Genomic DNA, 13,533 nt, shown 5'->3' with positions numbered 1-13,533 from the left:
GAGGGAGGGGGGCCGGGTCACGTGGTTCCACGGAGGTTGTCCGGGCGCTCCCGGGAATGGGAGGAGTCGCGGTCGAGCAGACGTGGCAACACATGACGTCATCACAGTGGGTCGGTGGGTTATTCATGGGGGTACGGAGTTACGTTGTCCAGCTAGCAGGTGAGTATTCGAGCCACGGCCAGAGGAATATAAATCAGTCACTGACGGTTATTTCCTGGAGAGTATGATAAAAATGTAAATGTGACTTTTTCCATACTTAAATTTTTCCTTCGTTTGAGCGGAGTGAGGGTTAAACGTGTAGAGCTGAGCTGTAACTGCAGCGTAAAGGAAGCTAACACCGAGTCAGTTTAAACACCGACGGTCCGATGTTGTGTCGCTTATAAACAAAGACACGTTCACGGTGAAGCGTTGATTACTGAGTGTTTTAATGGACGTTAAATAAGAAGACGGTCGTTTTTAATTATCCCGATACAACTTGAGACAGAGCCGTGACGTGTTGTCTTAAGATGACTGAACTAAACTGCTCATGAGGTTGGAAAAAGTTAGTTCCATTTTAACCAGACATGGCAGACTGTTATGAATGCGCTGTTCGTCATGGTCTGAATGAAGCAGTATAGTTCCTCCTTGCAGTGTAACAGTGTAGTAGCAGCAGTGTTGGTGCACATCCTCAGGGCTGGATTTACCTTCTCACAGCTGACCACGCATAGCAGAGCCACGAAGAGGAAGGAGCTGCCTGCACAGCTCAGAGACAGGACTGTGTCGAGGCTCAGATCTGGGGAAGGCTAAAACAACTGCACTGAAGAGTCCTAAGAGCACAGTGACCTCCATATTCTGCCAGCTCTAGGAAGAGTCCTGGTTGTTCCTTATATGGACAGGTGTTTGATTTTCCAAATCATGTCCAATCAGCTGAAGTTACCACAGGTGGACTCCTGTCAAGGTGTAGAAACATCTCAGAGATGATCAAGAGGAAAGCGGGGAACCTGAGCTAAAGTGTCAGAAAACTTAGGTCAATATGATATTTTAGTTTTCCTTCCTTCCTTTTTATACTTTCTTCCTCTTTGCTTTTATTATTTTAAAATTCGGTTTGCTCTTTGTCATGATGGAGTATTGAGTGTAGATTGAAGGGAGAGAAAAAGATTTTTTTTTTTTTAAGCAAAAGGCTGCAACATAACAAAATGTCAAGTCATGAATTTGCAGTTATACAACTCTGCAGAAGGCATTTAATTTTAAACTGGAGATGTGGCAACACCTGACTGAGGCAAGAGAGTGGAGAGAGAAAGGTAGTTTTAACCAGCTAAGAATAAGTTAAATATATATATTTTTTCCTATTGATATTCACTCTGACCACTGGAGGTCTGGCCCAGTCCTTGTCTTTACTGGTCTTCTCTGTGTGCCTGTTCTGGACCGGGCTCACTTTAGCGACCCAACTTTTTTAATATACAATCATATGTAAAGAAAAAAAAGAATTGATTAAACAACAAGTTGAACACATCCTAATTCCTCCCATTTTCTTGCAGCTATAATCTGGGTTGAAGTGCAGGTATAAGGCTGAGAAGATGATGGAAGAGAGTGGAATTGAGACTACACCTCCTACCACTCCTACACCTCCTCTGACCATGGCTGCCCCGGTCAGTGCTCCACCAATGACCATAGGTAAGACATGACCTGTGAAGTGTTGCTTTGAGAGCAGAACAGGTTCCCTCTGCTGGAGTGAACTCCCACTCACCCTCAGTCAAGACCAGTCATTAGTTTTAGTTCATTTCACCGCATGGTGATCTCAAGTTGTAGAAACATCAGATTTTAATTCGTTATTACAACGTAGTAGACATTCTGACATCCTAGATTATGAAATAGGCTAGAAGGTACAACATGGATGAGCTATGTTGTTGGAAAAGTAAAGCAATATGGTATCTGGATGTTGTAAAAAGGATCATGTGAATTTAGTTGTTTCTTTAACATAAACATTGTGAGATTTCAGCCTGCTTGTATTGAACACCACGTGGCTCTTGTAACTTGCCTCTGACAAACAACACCTGGAGTGACAACTTTAATTATGGAGAAGCAGCAAATCTTCCATTACTGAATAAAAAAGTCTCATCACAGACGTGTGAAACATTGTGCTGCATCTTAGTCACAACTCTTCAAAAAACAAATTGAAAGGACTCTCATCAAAAATGTTAGTTGATGTAAAATAAATGAAGGGTAGTGTATTGTTACTGGATTGAGACATCATTGATTCCTGAACAATCATATTTTAACATTTGGTATCTGTTTCAAATATCCATCAGTGGCTGAGTTATATTATGAGTTATATTACTATATGTTCAAAAATGGGCAAAGAGGTGGGGCATGCATGGAGCCAAGATGTCTGTGGCAATCATATGCTCATTCACCAGTCGCTCAAAGTGGCCATGCTCACAATTATGTATAACTTTAAGTCTAAATAACATTTAAACAGGTGAGTGATATAAAAATTCAGCCTGTACAGGTGTCATGAAGGAGCAAATTAGCTGTAGAGACCAAAACAGTTTTTGTACCAGGCTGTAAACATGTTTATTTCTGCTGTAAAGTTGGACAGTTTAACATGGGAGTCTATGGGGACTGACTCAGTGGAGCCAGACTCTAGTGGTCATTAGAGGAACTGCAGCTTTCAGCTCCTCACTGTTGCGTCCGTGTTCAGCCCTGGAGGCTGCTGCTTGACTGACTCAGGGAGAGTTTAACTGAACACTGAGCTCCTGACCGAGGACACAGTAGCTCTGAGGTGTAACTGTAGTTGTTTGATTTCAGGTCTGTCCAGCCCTCTGTCCCTCCCCAACACCAGCTCCATCGGGTCCCCCCCAGTCTCCACCACTCTCCCCCCTGTCCCCTCCCTCCCTCCCTTCAGGAGCCCGCTGGCTGCACCCCCCTCCCTCTCCTCCCTCTCCTCCCAGTTCCCCCCTCCCTCCACACTCACCTCCCCCTTCACCAGCAGCTCTCCCTTCCCTCCCTCCACCTCCCCCTCTCTGCCTCCTCTGGCCTCCCCCGTCAGACCACCTCAGCCATCAGCTCCTGGCATGATGGCCCCTCCCACTGGGCCGCCCATATCCAGCTTCTCCATGAGTGCAGGATATGACATCACACGGGGCCACGCTGGTCGAACACCACAGACGCCATTGATGCCAACATTCTCCAGTCCTGCCCCCATGCCAGGTAAGAGCCGCACCTGTCTGGTCTATACCTCCTTTTCTGTCCTCCGGTATCACGTGGACGTCCACTCTGCCACCTACATCCTCGTGTTCACTGTCTCCGTTAATGCAGGAACTGTCTGGGATGTGGCCAAAGCAACATCTTCCAGCAGCTAACACCAGCTCGAAGCCTTGGTGCTAGAGGAGTAGTTCACATTGATCAGCAGCCATGAGCTCCCACCTGACTGTGGTCTTGTCTCTTCAGTTAGAGGAGCGAGGCTCAGTCAAAAACTTGAGGAGGCAACGGTCTGCAGCTTGTACCATTGTCAGGCTGTTCAATAAGTCTGTGTCACAGGAGCCTTTGGCAGCATCTCTCCACATTAAGATATCCTTTAGAACATATTAAAACCACACTTCATCTTGATTTTTAGTTCTTGATGTGGTGAAACTCTGAACACTGTATCCCACGCTTCCCATACTGTAACCAAAATCTTTCTTTAGCCACACCCCGTCTTGTTTTACTTGAAATCGTCCTCCTCTAACATCCCAAATAGAAAGTTGGTACATCCACAGTTGTGGTGTGGGTTTTTCTGAAGGATGTATATGTTTTTTATCCTCCAGGTGTGGTGTCCAACGCTATGGTCCAACAACCAGTCATGACAGGAGGACTGGATACTGGATCTCCCATAACCTTCCCAGAGGAGCAGGAAGATCCCAGAGGGTCTGGAGACATCAACACTGGTGGGGGCATCTGGGGCTTCATCAAGGTAACACCTCTTTAGTCACATGTGGTTTGATGTAAATTTAAAGGAGCCTGATTGGCCAGTTTACTCCAACCTGAGGCGAGCTGCCACCGACATTATAAGGAGAAACACACATTGAGTACAGAGTCAGGATGGAGGGTGGGGGTGTGAGGTGGGGTCTGCCCCGACTGGTTGGGTTGAGAAAGAGAGAGTGAGTGAGAGCAGGAACAGCTGTCTATACTGATGTTTACCAGCACTGTCAGACTAGTTGTTAATAATTAATAATAATAACAATGATGACAATGATAATGATGATGAGTGTGGAGTTGTGACAGATGTGGATCCTGCGGAACAGAGTCAGAAAGAGAGAGAGAGAGAGAGAGAAAGAGAAAATACACAGTTAGTGACATGAAGCTGAGTGATATAAATATATGGAGAGAGAGAGAAGTAGTCCTCAGTGCATCATGGGAGTTTCCCCAGCAGTCTAGGCCTACAGCAGGATAACTGAGGGATGGTTCATGGCTCTGCTGAAACTATAAGCCTGATCTTAAAGGTAGAGAGCGGGTCCGATCCTGGACCCAGACTGGGAGCTGGTTCCGCAGGAGAGGAGCCTGATAGCTGAAGACTCTGCCCCCCATTCTACTCTTAGAAACTCTAGGAACCACAAGTAGACCTGCGTTTAGACAGCGGACTGTCCTATTGGGATAATGGGGAACTATAAGCTCTTTAAGATATGACGGTGTCTGACCATTAATGTCTCTGTAGGTGAGGGGGGTTTTACAGGGAGCCAATGCAGAGAAGCAAACACAGGAGAGATGTGATCTCATTTCTTAGCTGCTGTCACTACTCATGCTGCAGCCTTTTGTGTCAGCTGGAGGGTTTTCTCTGAGTTACTGGGACATCCTGATAATACAGACCTACAGTGGTCTAGTCTCGAGGTAACAAATGCATGAACTACTTTTTCAGCTTCCTATAGAGACAGGATGTTTCTGGTTTTCACAATAATGGTCAGCTGGAAGAAGGTTGTCATAGAGACTGGTTTTATATGTGAAGTAAAGGACAAGTCCCCAGTGACCCCAAGGTTTCTGACTGTAGCACTGGAGGCCGAGGTGACGTCATCCAGAGTAAGTTTATTATCAGATAATGTATTTGTGAGGTGTTTAGGGCCAAGTACAATAACTTCAGTTTCCTCTGAGTTTATAAGCAAAACATTACAGGTCATTCAGGTCTTTATGTCTTTAAAACACACCTGAAGTTTGACCACCTGGTTAGATTTATACATAGACTTACATATACTTCATAGATAAATACAACTGGATGTTGTCAGTCTAACACCACACTGTTTATCCTGGATATGCAGCCATCCATGATCAAGTTAGTCAGTTTAAACGTGTTCTCTTCTGGCAGAGGACTTCTCTAAACTCTGAACCCACACCCTTAATAAATCAAACAGCTGCAGTAATTACTGTTCATGTGATGGCACTCAGTTCAGACGTGTTGTCGTGTGCACGTGATAAATGTTACAGGTCTGATGTAGTAACACAACTACCACTTTTTTGTGACCAAACTGCAGTAATGTGAAGGTAACCTGTCTGAAAGTGAAGCACAACTTATTTTAAAATCAACCTTCACGTATAAATAAAAATTCACACACACACACACACACACATACACACACACACACACACACACACACACACACACACACACACACACACACACACACACACACACACACTTACTTGTATTTCTATCTTTGTGAGGACACTCATTGACATAATGCATTCCCTAGCCCCTTACCCTAACCTTAACCATCACAACTGAGTGCCTAACCCTAACCCTAATCCTAACCTAAACCTAATTCTAACCATAACTCTAAAACCAAGTCTTCACCCTCAAAATGTGATTTGACGGTGTCTCAAAAAGTGAGGACCAGCCAAAATGTCCTCACTTTCCCAAAATGTCCTCACTCTATTAGTAAAATACTTTTTTTGGTCCATACTATGTAGCAAGTACAAGTGTACACACACACACACACACACACACACACACACACACACACACACCTGCCGCTGCGTCTCATTGTGGGATTTGCTAACAAAAAAAAAATTAGAGTAACACCTATAATCCAACCAAATGTTTCTAAATGACCTCACTTTATCAAATCAAATCAAATTTGTCAGTCCAGCTCTAATATCACAACACTTAAGGATGTAATATGCAATTTTCAGCTCATATATTTTTCCCCCCAGTTTGATCCTGATCTGGTTCCTCTGTGTGTGTCTGTTTGTGTCCTCAGGGAGTTGCAGGTAACCCTGTCGTGAAGACAGTCCTGGACAAAACCAAACACTCTGTGGAGTCCATGATCACCACCCTGGACCCCGGCATGGCTCCATACATCAGTGAGTCATCACTACTTTACCCCCTGATGGAAAATCCTCCACTAAATGTTCAGATATAAATAAATAAACATCTCTGCAGAGTCTGGTGGGGACATTGACATCGTGGTGACTTCAGAAAAGGAGATGAATGTGGGGGCCGTCAGAGATGCCTTCCAGGAGGTTTTTGGGATGGCCATGGTCACTGGAGAGCCCGGTCAGTCCAACATTGCCCCACAGCCTGTGGGCTACGCAGCCGGTGTCAAGGTGAGTTCTCTGACTCAGTCACCTTCCAGCTGAAATCCAGACGACAGGAATGTGCCCACTGTGTAGGTGTGTGTGTTCAGTGTCATTAGAGCAGACTGCTGCTCTGTCCACTCATCAAGCCTGTGTGTGTTTATGTCCAGGTGTGTGTTGGTGTGTGACAGTCGAAGACCTTTAACACCTTAAGTTTGGCTCAAGTTTGACACTTAAGGTTTAATTTCTCCTTAGCTGAGGGATTTAAGGGCGTTGCACAAAATCTCTTAAAATGTTTTCTTAGTCAAGGAAAAAAGTTAAGGCATTTGCAGCAGAGAAAGACATTTTACGGCAGTAAAATTGTACTGTTTCCATGGAGACAAATTATTTGCTGTCAGAGGTACCTTTAGTTTGTTTCCTTACTTTGGTTGCTAAGGTCTTTTGTGCAAGAACAGTTTAACTGAGTTTCAGTGATTCCTTAAATGTAAGGAGAAAACCTTAAATACTGAAGTGAAGACTTTAAGGAAACCTTAGACTTAAGGATGTTTCGTGCAACTGCTTTTATTCTAAGGAAACCTTAACTCAGACTGGCCCTCAGTGTATGAGTGTGTGCAGGAGGACATCTCTGGTCTGTGTGTGTGTGTAGTGTAGTGTTAGTGTTGTGTTGTCTTTATCGATTTACTTTGTAAAAGCTGAAGTTGTACCAGACTTTCGACTTCAAAGTCGACTGTACCTCTGTGAGTTGTTTTTCCCCGCCGTTCGTGGTGTCCGCCTTACTCCATGTCCTCTTCTTCACCACAAGTTCACCATCATTCATTTGAAGGGGTCACAATGTAGTGACTCAAATTAGCAGGGAAATTCGTTAAGAGCACCTGCATGTTTTAATAAGGATATCGATATTTGTAGCCCCTCGGTGGCTCACCTGGTAGAGCTCGTACCATTAAGGCTTAGTCCTAACCGCAGTGGCGTAGTCCTGCCCGTGGCTCTTTGCTGCATGTCATCCTCTCTCCCCAACTTTCCTGTCTGTCTCTCACTGCAGCTCTTATAGAAAAAATAAAAAGCCTGAAAAATTTACTAGAAAAAAAAAGAGAGTGATATTTGACATCAGTGTGTCAATAACGTGTGACAAGAGGAAGTAAAACAATATGATCCTGTGTCCATATTTTGTCCCACCTTTCATCTACAGGCAGCGTTGCCAACTTTCCCCCGCAGTGTTTTAACTCAGGGCTGTGGTTCAGTGAAGGGTTTTCATTTTCAGTCATACACAAACTGTGTGTGTGTGTGTGTGCGTGTGTGTGCGCAGGGGGCTCAGGAGCGCATTGACAGTCTGCGTCGAGCTGGTGTGATCCATGAGAAGCAGCCAGTGGTCTCTACGGAGAGCTTCATCGCTGAGCTTTTTCCTGACAAGTAAGAAGAAAACATCTAACTGAAACACACACACACACACACACACACATGCACGCGCGCACACACACACACACACGCACACACACACACCCTGAGAGCCAAAGCTACAGTGGACTACCCAGTTGAACAGCCCTGCAGTGAACAGTAGCTCTGGATTGAAGCTGTAGTGGACTGAATGTTTACATATGTAAACAGCTTCTCCATACACACTGAATCACATCGGCCCCCTCCTGGAGCCAGACCTGAGAGGGGAGTGTCTGGTGGCCGGACTTTGACCCATGTGGCCCGGTCGGGCACAGCATGAATGAACTCATATTCATACTGTTGTTGTCTCCAGGTGGTTTGACATTGGCTGTTTGATCCTGGAGGACCCTGGTTACAGCATCCACATCGAGGTCTTCACCCAGGCAACTCCTCTGGCTCTAGATCACGTCCAGCAGGTACAAATCAACAACTGATACCTTTTAGTTTTAAAACATCACTTCTGCTACATTTTTACCTGGCGTCCACACGACTCCCCACCGGCTGTTTTAGTTGTGGTGAGTGCAACGTGAACAACGAGTTAGAAGCGTGACTGACCTTGTTGTCTTTGCCTGCAGCTGTTGTGCAGTTAAATTCTGCCTTTTATACAAAATCCTCCTGTTTACTCCAGCACACATATGCCCAGTGTATGTATGCTCATGTGTTTTCAGGTGTGTTAGTATGAACAGGGATTATTTCTGATACGCTGTTTTAGTGCTGACATAGCCTAAACTGCACATGTGACACGTGCAGTTGTTTGGCGCAGTATCATGGTCACTGTTTGGAAAAACCTTGGAGGATTAAGTTGAAATATTTTAAGAAAAAAAATATAAAAGTCCTAAATATCGAAAAATAGCAGCATGACATAGTTTTACAAGAAAAATATTTCTTGTTTCGATCCGTCTTTCCTTGGCACTGGCATGTTGCATCCACATCTTCAGCCACCTTTTTACAACCACTCTAACTGCAGTTTGGTTTATTGTTACTGATGGAGACAAACGTCAGCTTCAGCCTCAGAGAGTTTATTCATCCTCAGTCACTTGAAAACCTCCAGCAACTCATCCACCTGTTTGTGTAACTCTGCCCGTGCAGGCTCACTCTCTGACCCCTCCTGACTACAACCTGCGCTGGTCGGGCTTGCTTGTTCCAGTGGGTGAGGTCCTGGAGCGCAGTGTGCCCAACATCAACCGGACAGACTGGCATCTGGCTATGACGGGCATGAGCCAGCGGCAGATGATCTACAGCGCCGCCAAAGCTCTGGCTGGGATCTACAAACAGCAGCTGCCACCCAGGACTGTGTGAGGCCGAGCGGTGGAGACGCAGTGGAGTAAAAACCAACTGATGGGGCAGCGAAGCTCCTTCCTGCTCCCCCATCCAGCCCCCATCAGTCCTTGGGGGGCAAAGCCAAATGCACATTTCTTTAAAGATGTTGGTTGGGACGTTTTGCACGGAGGTTCCCTGACGTTCCAACATGTCAGGACGGTTTTAGTGAAACAGATATCAAGTCGGTTCTTTGTCATCAACTCAGGCTTCAGAGAAAACTTATCCATTAACTCATCAACTCCGCATCTTCCTTAAAAGATTCTCACACATCATGTATGTTAATCTCAACAACCTTAATTCAAACAGTAGCGATGTTTACTTTTCTGTATGTTATTCTGAAGGTTATTATAGAGACTAACACACAGACCGTGTCCCAGTTGTATTCTATGTTCTTGAGGCTCTCACTGATCCAGCATGTTGGGAAACAAACACTTGACCCCACATTAGACTTAACATGATCTGGACCTGCCATCACTCAGATTGGGTCTTGGATACTGTTTACTCAACCACTGTAAAGTCACCTCTGTACTAAAGTGGTCAGAGCATTATTCTGGTCATGAGTGTAGAGGAAAGTAATGTGTTGTTTTGTATCATCTCCTGACACTGCTGACAGTTTCAGACCTTTAATAGAGGATGAAGTGTTTCTTTAAGGATTTTATTTTGTTAGTTTCTGAGGTGTTGGTGGAGCCATCAGTACATCAATACACCGTCCACCTGTTTTCAGATGCCCTGTAAATAACTCCTCTGTTTTCTTTGCTTGGAAAAAATATCATTCAAGCAGGGATGTAACTTGCTCAGAGGCCCCGGGGTCACTGTTAACCCCCCATTCCTCCCCCTTGCTATGCATTAATGGTGTTTCTGTGCTTATTTCTTATGCTGACTGTACGTGATAATTTACTTTGTGGTAAATTGATTAAGCACAAATTAATTTGGGAACATGCAATATGTAAAATAATAAAGGTATTAAATCCAGGGCCTTGAGATCTGTTGAGGCTGTTAGAACGTCAGCTGATGTTTTGCTTTAGGGAGGCATGTTCATGTTTATTTTTTAAATGACCATAAATCAATTGTCACACAGTGAAAATTGGGCAATAACAGTGCCCCCAAGGTTTAGGGGACCTGCGACAGTTTCCAGTAAAAGCTTTTGTAAGCACTGAATTAATATGAACCACTTGTGATGAGAATTGTTTTGAGTTACTAGATGCTGTCAGACTGGAGACACCTGTTGGGAAACCTGTGGTACCTGCAGAGTTGACTTCGAGTTATGATGGAACAATGAGTCAGAATAAAGTGCTGCAGGAGAGAGTCCTAGTAACACTTTAGTACCTGTGGTTCCCTCGTTCCAAAGTCTCTGGGTTTTTTGAAGGGTTTTTGATTAAATGACTGAAATAAGGTCTGTGGTTAACATATACGTTTTATTTTACGACCTAAAAAATAAATCAGTAAATACCCCAGTTGTTGTTTTTTTTTTTTTTTTTTAAGCTTTTACTACTCTTAAAAAAGGCTGGTTGCTGACAAGTGGCTAAATGAGACCACAGAGGTTGTTTGGGATGTTAAATGTCATCATGCTGAACATGAAAATCAACCTCCTACTATAATCCACGTTTACAGCCTCATTGTGTTTATACTCAGGCTTTTGAAAACCAAAACTAACTTTGGAAGAAGTTGGTAGTTTAGTTGTGGTGTCATTTGTTTCACATGAGCTTTTTACTTCTGCTGATTGTATCCAGGCTTCAAACATTATAGAGTTTCATTAGTGAAGATTATCCTGCTGAAGCAAACCTGTCAGTATCATAAACCTTTGTTTTTCACAGAGTTTATTTTCTTCAGTAATTCAAAAACTAATGAAAATATCCGATTGGCTTTTTGTCGAGGGAACCAGGGTGATGCTAACTTCAGGGTTGGTTTACAAAAATACATCGTCCCTGCAGCACTCTGTAGAGGAAGTTTCACTGCTCCCATTATTGAGATTTTGTCCAGTTAAGGTTAAATTACATAAAATTGAAATCTGTTGAAAATCACTGGGACACCTCTGATACAGGTGTGACCCAGCCCTGCTCTGTGATTGATGACCATTTGAGTTTTGCTTCATCACCAGTTCAGTGCTTTGCCTGTTAGAAACCCAGCCCCTCCCTCTAAACTTCAGTCTGCACCCTCCCCCCTCTGTGCATATGTCTGACTCATTTTTTCACTGTGTTAATGCACTGAAGAGTACACAGTATAGTACAGTATATAGTGTGCAACTGGGACACAACTAGAACGGTTAGATGATGTCATCATGTTTTAGTCATGTGTTAGTTAAAAAAAAAAACATTATCTCACACATTCTCTCAAGTGTAAAACGTTTGCCCTCCATAACTGTTGTTCTGTGTGCAGCAGGATGTAACAGTGACCTGGAATTTGATCGAAGGAAATTAATTTATTCTCTGCTGTTTCAGGCAGTTGGACACTGTCAGAAACAGAAGTTACTAAACACCTGTCAGTCAGTGAAACAACGTTCTTCTGTACTTTGTGTCCTCTAAATGTGCCTTTTTACACAAATAAAATAAATCACTTTTTCATGATGGTTTGAATCAGTGCTAGAGCTGTCAAAACAGGACAAAAGTGATGTTCGATTAGAGGATGGTTGCAACATTTATGACATTTCTGTCTGTATCTTGGAGCTCTTTTAAGCCAGTGTGTTCAAAATGTAATAGAAACTAGTTACATGTGTTTGTTGTTAAATGGTGTTGGTGTTATCTCTGCAGCGTAAACAGAAAATGCAGGTTCAGTCTCAAACAGTTGTGAGGTGAAATGTTACGATTCACCTCACAGTCTGGGGAAGTTGTGACATATCCTGAGGCGAAATGTAACCTGATTATGACAAAATCTTGATATTGAAGCTTTTTATTCTACACTTAAATGACTTTTTAACATCACTGGTGTGTGTGTCTGTGTATTGCGGTTACAACTAACCCAGCAATGAACTAGCTAACCTTACAGCTAACAGCTGAAATATTACCACTGACAACTAGCATGAAAGACATTTACATAGACACAATAAACATGATTTAAGTTTGAAGAGTTTAACCACAAGTAAAAGTAGCAAGATTTTTTTTTTTTACCTCATATTTGGTTTTTCCTTCTAAAATTGTGTTTCTCACAGGGTGCTCCTTCCTCACATGTGGAATAAGGACTAAACTGAGCCTGTACAGAGTAAATCAGGTGATTTGTAACTTGATCCTGATTTGGAGAAATCATCCATTCAAACCAGTTGAATATTTATTGTTCATGTGGGTGCATGTATTTGTGAGGTCGTTGGTGCTGGATTGGTAGGTGAACTGTTGCTCACAGAGCTCTCACACAACTTCATTTCAAGGGTCCACAAGTTTGTCATCTTCGGATTAAGAGTGTGTCCAAATAGGTGTTTGACTATAACCGAATAAATGTTCTTAAGAGCAGAACACCGACTCAGTGGTGCAAGTTGAACAGATTTTGTTGTGAGGAGCTGTTTGATAGGAGACTGTGGGGCAGGCAGGTGAGGATTGATGGAGCAGAGGTTCTGGGATGGAGGCTGTCAGACCAATAAGGTGGCAGAGGGTCAGGTGAGTGGCTGAACGCTGGATCTGTCAAGGTGGAAGAGCAGGATGAAACAGGATTACAGGCAAGACAGACACGAAGTGAATGATCCTGAGGCACAGGGAGAGTCAGGTTAGACTGTAGTCCAAAACACAAGAATTCACCACCTGGCTCTTGACTCTCTTTCCTTTTAATTCTTCCTGTTTCCATCCAGCTGTCCATGTTGATTCTCCAGTTTCAGCCATAGATGTGATCTTTAGCACACAACCAGACTGAGATAGCAAACACATATATGATGTGGTTCGGCTGGTGACACCATAGAAGTTCCTATCATGGACTTATAAATTAATATGAGAAAAGGAACAATGAAAAAAAAAGTTTTTTTAAACAATTTATTTCAAAACATTGAAAACACTATTTATACAGTGCATCCGAAAGTATTCACAACGCATTTTGTTGTGTTACAGCCTTAATTCAAAATGGATTAAATTAATTTTTTACCTCAAAATTCTACACACAATACCCCATAATGACAAAGTGAAAAAATTTTGCTTGAAATTTTTGCAAATATATTAAAAATAAAAAACAAAAAAAATCACATGTACATAAGTATTTACAGCCTTTGCCATGACACTCACAATTGAGCTCAGGTGCTTCCTGTTTCCACTGATCATCCTTCTGATGTTTCTACAACTTGACTGG

General features: G+C 43.2%; 1 protein-coding gene across 4 annotated transcripts; it reads left to right on the top strand.

The window, feature by feature from the left end:
* The first annotated feature begins 31 nt into the window (after positions 1 to 31).
* On the top strand, positions 32 to 11,837 carry prrc1 (proline-rich coiled-coil 1). 4 transcript variants are annotated; one of them, XM_071465608.1, is made up of 10 exons: positions 32 to 159; positions 694 to 875; positions 1,518 to 1,653; positions 2,788 to 3,189; positions 3,786 to 3,931; positions 6,207 to 6,309; positions 6,389 to 6,552; positions 7,826 to 7,929; positions 8,267 to 8,369; positions 9,043 to 11,837. In XM_071465608.1, exons 3-10 carry the CDS (start codon positions 1,557 to 1,559, stop codon positions 9,250 to 9,252), a joined length of 1,329 nt encoding a protein of 442 aa, XP_071321709.1. In that variant the 5' UTR covers positions 32 to 159; positions 694 to 875; positions 1,518 to 1,556; the 3' UTR covers positions 9,253 to 11,837. The 4 variants fall into 4 exon arrangements, with proteins under 4 accessions (XP_071321709.1, XP_071321707.1, XP_071321708.1 ...); XM_071465606.1 differs by lacking the exon at positions 694 to 875; XM_071465607.1 differs by lacking the exon at positions 32 to 159 and having other exon boundaries at positions 868 to 1,006.
* Positions 11,838 to 13,533: the final 1,696 nt, after the last annotated feature.

This window comes from Trachinotus anak, unplaced genomic scaffold (assembly GCF_046630095.1).
Source record: "Trachinotus anak isolate AG129_WGS33_773 ecotype Australia unplaced genomic scaffold, CSIRO_AGI_Tana_v1 ptg000028l, whole genome shotgun sequence".
Lineage (NCBI taxonomy): Eukaryota > Metazoa > Chordata > Actinopteri > Carangiformes > Carangidae > Trachinotus > Trachinotus anak.
This window is presented reverse-complemented; position numbering and strand designations above follow the sequence as displayed.

Coding starts and splice junctions, on each gene's coding strand:
- prrc1 (XM_071465606.1), top strand. CDS start 1,557: ATGATGGAAGAGAGTGGAATTGAGACTACACCTCCTACCACTCCTACA. Junction 1,654..2,787: donor TGCTCCACCAATGACCATAG/GTAAGACATGAC, acceptor GTTTGATTTCAG/GTCTGTCCAGCCCTCTGTCC. Junction 3,932..6,206: donor GCATCTGGGGCTTCATCAAG/GTAACACCTCTT, acceptor TTGTGTCCTCAG/GGAGTTGCAGGTAACCCTGT.